Source organism: Podarcis filfolensis, assembly GCF_964270895.1.
Source record: "Podarcis filfolensis genome assembly, chromosome: 6".
Lineage (NCBI taxonomy): Eukaryota > Metazoa > Chordata > Lepidosauria > Squamata > Lacertidae > Podarcis > Podarcis filfolensis.
In genome coordinates, this window is record NC_139609.1 from 96,517,740 (window position 1) to 96,530,095 (window position 12,356).

The following is a 12,356-nucleotide window of genomic DNA, read 5'->3' on the forward strand; positions in this document are numbered from 1 at the left end:
TTCTGAATGTCAGGTAGTTGTTTATCGCTTTGACATCTGCTGGAAGGGTGTTCCACAGGGCGGGCGCCACTACCAAGAAGGCCCTCTGCCTGGTTCCCTGTAGCTTTGCTTCTCGCAATGAGGGAACCGCCAGAAGGCCCTCGGTGCTGGACCTCAGCGTCCGGGCAGAATGATGGGGGTGGAGACGCTCCTTCAGGTATACTGAACACAACATTCTAAAATCAATTCAAAATCAAATTAATGGCAACCATTGGGCTAGAGTTCTATGAGGATTACCAAAGGAGGGGGTCAGGCTGTGCCTTGGCCAAAGGCCTGGTGGAACAACTCTGTCTTGCAGGCCCTGCGGAAAGATGTCAAGTCCTGAAGGGCCCTTGTCTCTTGTGACAGAGCATTCCACCAGATCGGGGCCACAGCCGAAAAAGCCCTGGCTCTGGTTGAGGCCAGCCTAACCTCCCTGTGGCCCGGGACCTCCGAGATGTTTTTGTTTGAAAACCCTAAGGTCCTCCGTGGGACATACAAGGAGAGGCGGTCCCGTAGGTACGTGGGTCCTAGGCCGTATAGGGCTTTAAAGGTCATTACCAGCACCTTAAACCTGATCCTGTACCCCACCGGGAGCCAGAGCAGCTGGTATAGCACCGGGTGAATGTGATCCCATGGCAAGGATCCTGTAAGGAGTCTCGCCGCAGCATTCTGCACCCGCTGGAGTTTCTGGGTCAGTCTCAAGGGCAGCCCCACGTAGAGTGGAACATCAATGTACAGAATCAATTCCTACCTCCAAGGTGGTTTTCTCATCAGCATGGGCTGCAAAGGTAACTTTAGCAGCCCTTGATTTACAGCCAAAACATCTGTGGGGGTGGAAGCAGTCCCATTTAAAACTCCCCCCCAATACTTGCAAGAGCAAGGGAAACTTTTTCCCTGCGCCGCTGGAGAGACAGGCTGCATAGCAACATGCAGAGCCATAAAGATTTTACCAGCTCTCCTCTGGGATGGACGGCATAACTCACCCGTGGCACCACCACTCATGAGTAATGCCACCACCCCAAATTTGTGCCCGTAAAACCTTTATATCATGGCACACCATCAAGCATTCCCTTTTATATTGCTAAATAAAATAGCATCGTCAGCTTTAGAAACACAGCAGGGAGGAGGCGGTGAGCCGTTCCGCTGAGCTGCAGCTGGAAAATTTGTGGGTGGCTGGTTTTAAGACAAACCGGGCGCCTCTTTGTAGCCTTCCTCCCAAACGACTTAAGGCTTTTCACAATATCTTAATTGTTGGGGCCCAGAAAGTGCCTGTTATGTGATAAGGGGCACAGGGCCCCCCTAAGCTGAAGTGTGATTCCCTCCCCATAGCAAGAAATGGATTCAGATTCTGCACTAAAACACAAACGAAAAACCTCCTGTTCGAATGGTTCAATTCGGTCATGTATATCCGCACGCTTATTTTGCAGAAAATAACTTTATAGTGTTGAATGCGTCGTTTTCTTCCACAGGCAATGTTTGCAGCTTTTCATGGGCAGTGTTAGCAAAGGGACTGTAGTAATATTTATCACGTCTGCATTCCATCTCTTCTCCAGGGAGCTCAAGGCAAAGTGCATGAGGTTATGCCATTTTTTCCTTAACAAGAAACCTGTAAACGCTGAGGGATGATGGCTGGCTAGGGGTCACCCAGCAAGTGGCTTTGGATTCTGAACTCTGAACAGCCAAGTTAGCCAAATAATTGTAGGATAAAAGGTAAAGGGACCCCTGACCATTAGGTCCAGTCATGACTGACTCTGGGGTTGCGGAGCTCATCTCGCTTTACTGGTGTACAGCTTCTGGGTCATGTGGCCAGCATGACTAAACCAGAGCAGTGCACGGAAACGGCGTTTACCTTCCCGCCGGAGCGGTACCTATTTATCTACTTGCACTTTGACGTGCTTTCGAACTGCTAGGTTGGCAGGAGCAGGGACCGAGCAACGGGAGCTCACCCCATCGCAGGGATTCGAACCGCCGACCTTCTGATTGGCAAGTCCTAGGCTCTGTGGTTTAACCCACAGTGCCACCCTCGTTCCCCAATTGTAGGATAAAAATATGCAAAATGATCAGCTTCCGATATTGGCTTAACTGGGGCAGGTTTTCAGAATCCGTTTCCTCTTGGTACGTCATGTGGATTGCTTTGGAGTAGAATTTATTGAGAAAGTTGTCGTTTTATTTCTCTGCGAAGGACAGAGTGCGAAACAGTCACTTCGCAGCTTCCTTTTTTTGCAGGCCGAGAGAGAGGAAAACGCTGGGCGGACGAAGGGCTAGTAACGTTTCCCGTCTCTTTTGCAGGTTGCCCGGTCTCAAGGGAGAGGCATTTTTCTCTTCCGGAAGCTCAAGGATGTAATTGATTGGAGGAAGGTGAGATGCCTCCTTCTTCTCACCTCTCAGGAAGGGATTAGTTGGGAACAGCCTACCATACAGTTTTGCCCGGTGAGCAGCACCTTTGCATCAGCTGCTTAGGGGTTGGGGCCCAATATATTTCTTCCTGCCCTCTACTGTTTAGGGTGGCTTGTGTATGGAGATCAGGGTGACCGTGGAGGCTTCTGGTTTCTTTGAGCCCTGGGAGATTTTCAGATGTAACTTGGCTCACACCAGAAAAACACAAGAGCTCTGGTATGATGGGTGGGCTGACAATAATACTATTTATTCTGGACAGCACACCCAGAATCTTACTTCGGTTTAAAACCAACCAGACAAGCAGAATCTTCTAATTGCCATGATGTGCAGCTGCACACTTTGGTCCTTTTTGTTGGTTTTTGTAATTTGGTTAAAATATAAAAGGAGAAATCCCTGAATGCCTAGATCCAGGTTTGGGGCAAATATTCTTTGGTGAGAGAGCTGCAGCAGAGATTTAAAATCGCAAGCCATGCAGCAAAGTGAAGTGTGGAAACATAGGCTGTTAGACCTTTAAAACATTCCCTTGTAAGCTGCTTCCAAGTTTCCCACTTCCTTCAGCATTGAAAGAGACCATGTGTTTGGTAAGTTAAAAATGGTTTACTTACAAACTCTTTAAAGGTCAGGTTCATGTGCTTTTCCATACAGCAGCAAGAAAAGACAGGCAGTACAACCTAGTTTCAAAAAGTGGTAAATGTTTCTAAATCATTTTTACTGAAACACAAATGTGGATTAATAAAGCCACACTGTCTGAACTTGGAGCATCCAGCTTAGACATTCTTATTGGTCAGGTTCATATGGTGGAAAATAAGAAGAACCATCTTTGTTTCCTGAGAATGCCTCTAGGCATGCCCAGATGTAGTCTGGGGAAACAGATGGCAGCTGAAGGTCAGGGCTTGGCGTAGCAGCACAAACTGCCTGCCTGGTAAATAACATTTATTCAAAATTAGGGAGGGTTAAGGGGGCTTGCTGGTGCTGAAGGAGGCGTCTAGGGGTGCCCTGGTGTGTTAGATTGGAGCGCCCAGATTTAGGTGTATGGGGTCTCCCTCTTCCTCTTATTCAGGCCATAAAGGTAAAGGTAAAGGGACCCCTGACCATTAGGTCCAGTCGTGACCGACTCTGGGGTTGCGGCACTCATCTCGCTTTACTGGCCGAGGGAGCCGGCGTACAGCTTCCGGGTCATGTGGCCAGCATGACTAAGCCGCTTCTGGTGAAACCAGAGCAGCGCACGGAAACGCCGTTTACCTTCCCGCTGGAACGGTACCTATTTATCTACTTGCACTTTGAGGTGCTTTCGAACTGCTAGGTTGGCAGGAGCAGGGACCGAGCAACGGGAGCTCACCCCGTCGCGGGGATTCGAACCGCCCACCTTCTAATCGGCAAGTCCTAGGCTCTGTGGTTTAACCCACAGCGCCACCCGCGTCTCGAATTCAGGCCATAGCTATCTCCGTATTTGGCTTTTGAAACGAATTTTCCTCCAGGTCTAGAAACCTAACAACGTTAGGTGGGATATACCTCCTGCTATATCAGATTTACCAAATGTGATGTTCCCCAGATGTTTTGGCCAACAACCCCCATCACCCCTGACCATTGGCCTTGCTGGCTGGAGTTGTAATCCAAAGCATATTGTGGTCAGCCTGTTACTGCCATTGTTCTTCTTATTGTTGCATCTGTTAGTTGCTTTATACAAAACTGAAATATCACAGAAACAAAATGCAAACAGAAGCAAATGGACTTCGGTGATTCAGCTTCTGGCTCCTCTTTACAGCCCACTGAGGCCTGGATGTCTGGGTCGACGTGTGAGAGGCAATTTGGTCTAAACACCATTCTGGTCCTTCCTGTGTATCTGTATTTCTCTGCTTTGCACAATAGCAGGCAAGCAGCCCTGAGCGAAGGCAAAAATACTTCCCATATTTAAGGCTGAATCTGACCTCAGGGGAAACGTCCTTCCCAGGCCCCCAGTGTACATGCCAACCTGACCCCACAGGTAGACAAGAGCAAAGGTAACGGTAAAGGTAAAGGGACCCTGACCATTAGGTCCAGTTGTGGCCGACTCTGGGGTTGCGGCGCTCATCTTGCTTTATTGGCCAAGGGAGCCGGTGTACAGCTTCCATGTCATGTGGCCAGCATGACTAAGCCGCTTCTGGCGAACCAGAGCAGCACACGGAAACGCCGTTTACCTTCCTGCTGGAGCGGTTCCTATTTATCTACTTGCACTTTGACGTGCTTTCGAACTGCTAGGTTTGCAGGAGCAGGGACTGAGCAACGGGAGCTCAACCCGTTGCGGGGATTCGAACTGCCAACCTTCCAATCGGCAAGTCCTATGCTCTGGGGTTTAACCCGCAGGAGAATGTTAAACAGTGCTTCCATTCTTCCTGACCTAAGCAAGTCACCCGATCTCCTTCACAGGACGGTGTCCGCGTGGATGACCAGAAAGATGAAATTCCGGTGGAGAATTACGTAGCGCAGCGCTACATCGAGAACCCGTATTTAGTCGGTGGTGAGTTGCCTGCTTATCAGCCCAGAATATGTGTGCACACAATCCTGCGCCTCCGTCCCAAATTTGGAGTGAATTTCCCTGACCGCCAGAGTTTCATTAATAAGGTGGGGCACATGCACACGCAGCCCCTTTCTGGGATAGGCTGCCCAATGGAGATTGTATTTCCTACATCAGACTTAAGATGACCATTTGTACTAGTCTAAATGTACATGTCCGTGTGTCATGAATGGTTAGTTCCCACTCTTGCCCTCTGCATGTAGATCAGCAGATAACTTGTCTCTTTGGGAAGTCAGAGAGAAGCTCTAATTTCCACTAGTTCCAGCTGCCTGCAATTGATACTGTATGCTCCGTCGGAGGTGAATGATGTTTGCGGCTCGCTCAGTAAACTATCCGGTGATTTGTTCTGTAGCGGATAAGGCACTTCTATTGTTTCTGATTGACTTTGACTTTTCTACAAGTATCTGTTTCTGTGGTTTTTGTTGCTTAACCGTGACAGCTACTGGTAGCAATTACACAGCCTTGAGCGATAAAACCTTCAGTTCCTCTGTTTACCTTTCAGCCGCTTCGCTGATGAGGCTAAAACATCCCAGCAGAGCTTTGGGTTTCCATGTTTCAATTCTTTCACCTATCATCATCATCATGGTCCCTTCCAACCCTAAAATTCTATATATGATTCTATGCTATCAATATTCACACAGGTCCTGCTTTAAAAATGTTCGCTATGAGAAAATTCTCTTATCCAAACACAATGAGTTAGTACCCAAACCTCCCTATACACACTGCAGATTCAGATATTCAAACAGAGAGCATTTTAACTTTCTCGTTGGCTTTTTGCTGGTTGACTGAAGAACAGGGGAGGAAGGGAGTGGCGAGAGCAATTTTTTCCTGGGTTTTCCTCTCTCTTTTTGCCCTTTGGAGGTCAACATTCTGTGCTTGGGAACGCATTAGAAATCTCCCCATAGGAATCAGTGAAAATCCTCAACTTGTTATGTGAACACTCACCTAACGGATGATATCCAGGGAACACATTCTGTTCTGTAAGTGGAACCTGCATGTACATAATAGTCCTTACATAAGCAAAAAAGACAGTTTGCTGCCCCAAGGTGCTTACAGTCTAAGAGTACCTCCAGACTGGGAGTACAGGTGTATTCTGCAACATGTCATTGACGCAATAAGAGTGTGCTAGAGATGGATTTGTACCAAACCACCCACACAACCCTCTCAGTTGTTCTGCAATGCTTCCGCAGTGCTGCTGCATTAGTGCTGCCTGGAGGGGCACTTTTGTGATAATAAAGGTAAAGGGACCCCTGACCATTAGGTCCAGTCGTGGCCGACTCTGGGGTTGTGGCGCTCATCTCGCTTTACTGGCTGAGGGAGCCGGCGTACAGCTTCCGGGTCATGTGGCCAGCATGACTAAGCCGCTTTTGGCGAACCAGAGCAGCGCACAGAAACGCCGTCTACCTTCCCGCTGGAGTGGTACCTATTTATCTACTTGCATTTTGACGTGCTTTCGAACTGCTAGGTTGGCAGGAGCAGGGACTGAGCAACGGGAGCTTACCCCGTCACAGGAATTCGAACCACCGACCTTCTGATCAGCAAGTCCAAGGCTCTGTGTTTTAACCCACAGTGCCACCCGCGTCCCAGCAAAACAAAAGTGGACAACCCACCCACCCCGGAATGTTTGTGGTATAAAAGTTACAAGACTTCAGGAGGAAGTTACGGGGCAAGCACTGATTGGAGGTGAAGCACTCCAAACCTTTGCCCCCAAAACCTTTGCAGACACAAACAGCATTGAACATGGGAGTGTGTATAACCGCCCTGATGCCATCAGGAGCGCAAATCACCATGAATGCCCAAACGAAAGGACACATGGAGAGAACTAGCACAAATGCAATGCCATCCTTCAGTCCTGAGAATGAGGAATAAATAGCACAGGTGGGGCAGTAATTCATAAAGCTATTTCTCTTGGGTTCACAGGGCGGAAGTTTGACTTGAGAGTGTACGTCCTAGTCATGTCGGTGAGTGAACAGGCCGTCGCCCCTGCAATGCCTGGTCCGTCCCCTGAATTGATGTGATAGCCAGCTAGGAGGGACTTATACCCGAAGGAGCGTCTCCACCCCCATTATTCTGCCCGGACGCTGAGGTCCAGCGCCGAGGGCCTTCTGGCAGTTCCCTCATTGCGAGAAGCTAAGTTACAGGGAACCAGGCAGAGGGTCTTCTCGATAGTGGCGCCTGTGCTGTGGAACACCCTCCCACCAGATGTCAAAGAGACAAACAACTACCTGATATTTAGAAAACATCTGAAGGCAGCCCTGTTCAGGGAAGTTTTTAATGTGTGACATTTTGATGTGTTTTTGGTCTTTGTTGGAAGCCGCCCAGAGTGGCTGGGGAAACCCAGCCAGATGGGCAGGGTAAAGGAACCCCTGACCATTAGGTCCAGTCGTGACTGACTCTGGGGTTGCGGCGCTCATCTCGCTTTATTGGCCGAGGGAGGTGGCATACAGCTTCCAGGTCATGTGGCCAGCATGACTAAGCCGCTTCTGGTGAACCAGAGCAGTGCACGGAAATGCCGTTTACCTTCCCGCAGAGTGGTACCTATTTATCTACTTGCATTTTGACGTGCTTTCGAACTGCTAGGTTGGCAGGAGCAGGGACCAAGCGACGGGAGCTCACCCCGTCGCGGGGATTTGAACCGCCGACCTTCTGATCGGCAAAGTCCTAGGCTCTGTGGTTTAACCCACAGCGCCACCCGCGTCCCTGCATGGGCAGGGTACAAATGATAAATTGTTGTTGTTGTTGCTGCTGCTCACCACCGCTTTCTCTTCCTCCCAGTATATCCCACTCAAAGCCTGGCTTTACCGGGATGGCTTTGCTCGCTTCTCCAACACCCGCTTCACCCTGAACACCATCGATGACCACTGTATCCTGACCTGTCTGCACATTGCATGAGCTGCTTCAGGACAGAACAACTTTTTGTCAACTGTTGGGTGGGTGGGGGAGAGGAACATTTGCAACAAGATGCCCGTGTGCTTGGTGCAGGAAGACTGCAGAGCCCATCATGCTGAGCAGGTCTGGCAGCCAAGGTGAGCAGCCTTGCCTGAAGTCCCTGGCAGATCGAGGCAGCTGCAAGCACTGAAACAGCCTTTTCAGACCATTTTAGGACCACTGAGGACCAAATCGCATGCAATGCTAAATGCATCACTTCTTAGGAAACTACTTCATATCTATTTCTATATGTTCTATTTATTGCGTTTATACAATACAGTATGCCTTTTATGTGGGAGGAAAATATTAATCCCTGTGACCCACGTGTGTGGGGTGAATTGGCTGGGTGCCTGGATTCAAAATGCAGGGCTAAACTCACACTCCAGCAGGAAAGAGACCTCACTAGCAGAGCTTAAAACACACAAAAGTCAAGCAGCAATATAGCGTTAGGAGGGCAGGTTGTTAGAACCTTTTAGTCTGTATGCGAACAGTGCCCCTCTCTTTCTACTGCTTTTGCAATGAACAGACCACACACTGTTAAGTAAGTTTAAAATTATTTACTTACAAAACATTCCGTAGGTCAGATTCATGCATTTATCCAAGCAGCAGCAAAGAGAACACAGGGAGAATAATCTTGGGTAGAAAATGGAAAGATAGTGCCAAACACGTTCTCTAAGCTTGTTGCTTGCTTAGGCATGTCATCCTTGGTCAGTCACATGACGCAGAGAGAGTGAGGGAACAGGAAAAGAAGTCTTCACTTCCTCCCTCATTGGAGAGGAGTGGGCGTGACTTACGTAACTGAGTCTAGGAATTTAACTCTGTGATCTTAACCCATTCAGTCACTAAGACTGGATCTACACACAAGAAAAACCCGCTATAAATAAGTCATAAATTAAATTGTTATAACGAAAGAAAAAAACTGTATGTAAAATCACATGGGCAAAGTTTTGTGCTCTATATCGCCCTCTGGTGTCGCATGTTTATAACGAAGTTATAGCGTTGCAACATGGCTGATGTAGCCGAGTCCTAACTTCTCCTCCAGGGAGCTCAAGGTGGCATGCATGGTGCTCCCCCTCCCCATTTAATCCCCATGGCAACCCCATGGGCAGGAGGATAGATGAACTGAGTAGCCAGGGCAAAGGGAAGCCGTTTTGGATGCCAGGTTCATATTTTGGATTCCGGGAGCATCTCTTTCCTTTCATATCATCCTTACCTCCCGCCTCCTGCCAGATGTTCACCTGACAAATGTAGCCGTGCAGAAGACAGCCCCTGACTACGACCCCGAAAAGGTGAGGAATGAGGGCCCGGCAACCCAGGTACCCAAACCCTTCTGTTTCAGTGGCCGGGGTGGTTTGGCTGGGGGATGACGGAGGCCACACTTCAAATCCTCACCCAAGGAGTGGCTGTAGCAGGAAGACCAATGGGTTAAGAGTCAAGATAGATGAAACATTTTAACATGTGCAGAAGCGGTGAATCATGACATGCGCAGACGCAGTGGCATAGCGTGGGTTGTCAGCACCCGGGGCAAGGCAAGCAATTTGCGCCCCCTAACCCGTGGATTTGCCCTAACCCCAGATGTTGCACCCGGTGCGGCCGGGCCCCCCTGCACCCCCCACGCTACGCCACTGCGCAGACGCACATGTTCTGCTCATGTTGCTCATTCGCAACCAGAGGTACCACTGTATCGCAATGTTGAAAACCAGAGATTGCCCAGCCCTGCGCAAGGCTAGTTGAAGAGGCATGGGGAGACACACTCTGCTGCCTGAGGTTCCCCGCTCCGAGGGCAATACTTTAGGTGCGGGGATTGCCTCAGTACCATGCTGTTCCTGTAAGGTACTTGACATTACTGCCGTCCCACCAGCTGCTGGGCTACCAGCCTCATGGAAACATTCTTGTGATATAAATGGAGTACCCCATCTGTTTAAAAAAACCAACAACTCTAGATGCCCAGTTGGGTTTTTATCAGCAGCTGCCACTGCCACTCTTGGCTGTTTTGGCCTGTGTCCATTCTATCGATCTCGTTTATGGCTCACCCTTTTCCTGCAGAGCTCAGAGCGACAGCTGATCTCTTTTGGTCTCTTAGCAATCTTGAGAGGTAGAGTAAACTGAGAGGCGGGGGATGAGTGGAGATTTGAACTCGAGTCTCCCCAGCCCAAACCCACCTCTTTGTTGGCAGTCAGTAGAAAAAAGACAGTCACAGAACCGAGAAATTGCACAAAACAAATGAAATACCGCGAAAACCCCTGAAACGAGAAGTAATCGGCTAGAAATATTATCTTATGAAAATAAACTCAGTAATAAAAATCAAAGAGTTTAAGGGGAAAATGAGAAAAACCTCAAATTGAACGAAGCCTTAACGGGATGCCGGCTACAAACCTCATTTCCCTGAACTATTCAGCTTCCTCAGAAGGAAATAGAAAAATCATAAACCTTAAATGACCAAAATTCACAAGAAGGGGGTAGAACTCCCAAAAATTCTGAAATATTTATAATCCTGGGCCGACCTAGGTGAAGCAATGCGTAGCAATAAAGGACTGAGGACTCAAATGTACAATTTCTAATATTGAATTTACAAAAAAGGTTTGAAAACCTAAACGGCAAGTTTTAAACAAAGCCAATTTAGAGGAAGCAAAGCCCAGTAGCAAAGAGTTGGGGACTCAGCTGTGAAAATTCTAGTGTTGCCTTTACAAAAATGTTTAAAAAACCTAAATGGCACAAATTCAAAGAAAGGAATACAAGATAAGCTGTTTTAGATTTTTTCCCTTAAACTCTTTGATTCTTATTATTTAGTTTATTTTCATAAGATAATATTTCTAGTTGATTACTTCTCGTTTCAGGGATTTTCATGGTACAGTGGTACCTCGGGTTACAGACGCTTCAGGTTACATACGCTTCAGGTTACAGACTCCGCTAACCCAGAAATAGTGCTTCAGGTTAAGAACTTTGCTTCAGGATGAGAACAGAAATTGGGCTCCGGCGGCGTGGCAGCAGCAGGAGGCCCTATTAGCTAAAGTGGTGCTTCAGGTTAAGAACAGTTTCAGGTTAAGTACGGACCTCCGGAACAAATTAAGTACTTAACCCGAGGTACCACTGTATTTCATTTGTTTTGTGCAACCTCTTTGTTGGCAGGGCTGCAAGTGGATGATCCAGAAGTTCCGACTCTACCTGACAGCCAAGCACGGGGCGGAAGCCGTGGAGAACCTCTTTGCCGAGATGGACAACATTTTCATCAAGAGCCTGCAGAGCGTCCAGAAAGTCATCATCAGCGACAAGCACTGCTTTGAGCTCTACGGCTACGATATCCTGATCGACCAAGACCTCAAGCCGTAAGGGGGGGAGAGGGTCAGAGGATACTCCCAAGGGAAGGGAGGTAGCTCAGTTGCTCTGGATCAGAAGAGGAGGAGGAGGAAGAGGAGAGACAGCAGGAACTGGAAGGGCTGGCTGGGCAGCAGACAGTTCAAGGGAAGGAAAGAAAGATTGCAAGGAGATTTTTTTTAAGGGTTCATAGGTATCTCGCCTGCTCCCAATATCCAGTTATGTGGCTCTTTCCAGTAAAACACAACAGGGCCGCCACATAGTGGATTCAGATAACCAAAGTGGAAGAATGGCTAAGAGCAGCCTTCTCCGACCCAGTGCCCTCCAGATGTTCTAGACTACAACTCCCATCATGTCTGACCATTTGCTGCACTGGCTGCTGGGAGCTGGGAGTCCCAACTGTTAATGGAGAAATCTGAGGGCTCCCTTGGACAAAAACCAAGGACACCAGCCAGGAATACCAGAGCAAAACAGCAGCCAGTAGGCTTGGTCTTTATTGAAGACTGTCGCGTCAGGACTCCCACCTGCCACCAGGTGGAACAAGATGGAAGCCCCAAACAAAAGAGCCCCCAAACTTTTATTAGCTGCTAATCCCTATGTTACACCCCCCCCCCAAACTACATCACTCATACATCACGGTTACATCATGAAAGGGGAGGTCTGGTGGCAGGAATCTGAGCATCCTGGACCCTGCCCCATGGTTCCCCTTGCCCTCCACCAAACACCCATCAAGTGTAAAGAGATCTTTACATTTCCCTGTTTCCCAGCCAAGTTAATCACACCCTTTTGTCTTCATCTGGGTTTGTTATTTCCTGAATGGCACTCAGGTATCAGGATGCCAGGGATTATCACTCAGGCAGAGGGGCTGCTGAGTAGCTGAGCTCACATGTCCATATGAATTGCTGAAGTTTTCCCAGTGAGCCAGTGCATAGATACATTTATCAGTGAATGCTTACATTTGGTATTGTGCAGCAGAGGTCCTTTGAATAGATAGGAAGAAACTGTGATGAAGTGTTTTGTGGGGACAAATCACAAAAGTGATTGTGCTGGTTTTGGTAGTGGGCTGCATGTGCATGATATCTGCTGGAGGGGCAACCCCCCCTCAACCTATACATAAATTCCTGCAACACGACAACATTTG

At 48.4% G+C, this 12,356-nt stretch overlaps 1 protein-coding gene across 3 annotated transcripts in view; it reads left to right on the plus strand.

Annotated features, from left to right (window-relative positions):
- TTLL9 (tubulin tyrosine ligase like 9) overlaps nt 1-12,356 on the plus strand; it is a 50,286-nt gene that overhangs the window by 30,033 nt on the left and 7,897 nt on the right. For 2 of the 3 annotated variants that reach the window (XM_083618890.1, XM_083618892.1), the window contains exons 6-11: nt 2,311-2,451; nt 4,825-4,915; nt 6,893-6,933; nt 7,748-7,835; nt 9,131-9,189; nt 11,030-11,226. In XM_083618890.1, the coding sequence (XP_083475016.1) occupies nt 2,311-2,451; nt 4,825-4,915; nt 6,893-6,933; nt 7,748-7,835; nt 9,131-9,189; nt 11,030-11,226 (617 nt within the window). The remainder of the gene's footprint in view (nt 1-2,310; nt 2,452-4,824; nt 4,916-6,892; nt 6,934-7,747; nt 7,836-9,130; nt 9,190-11,029; nt 11,227-12,356) is intronic. The other variant, XM_083618891.1, reaches the window with a different exon arrangement.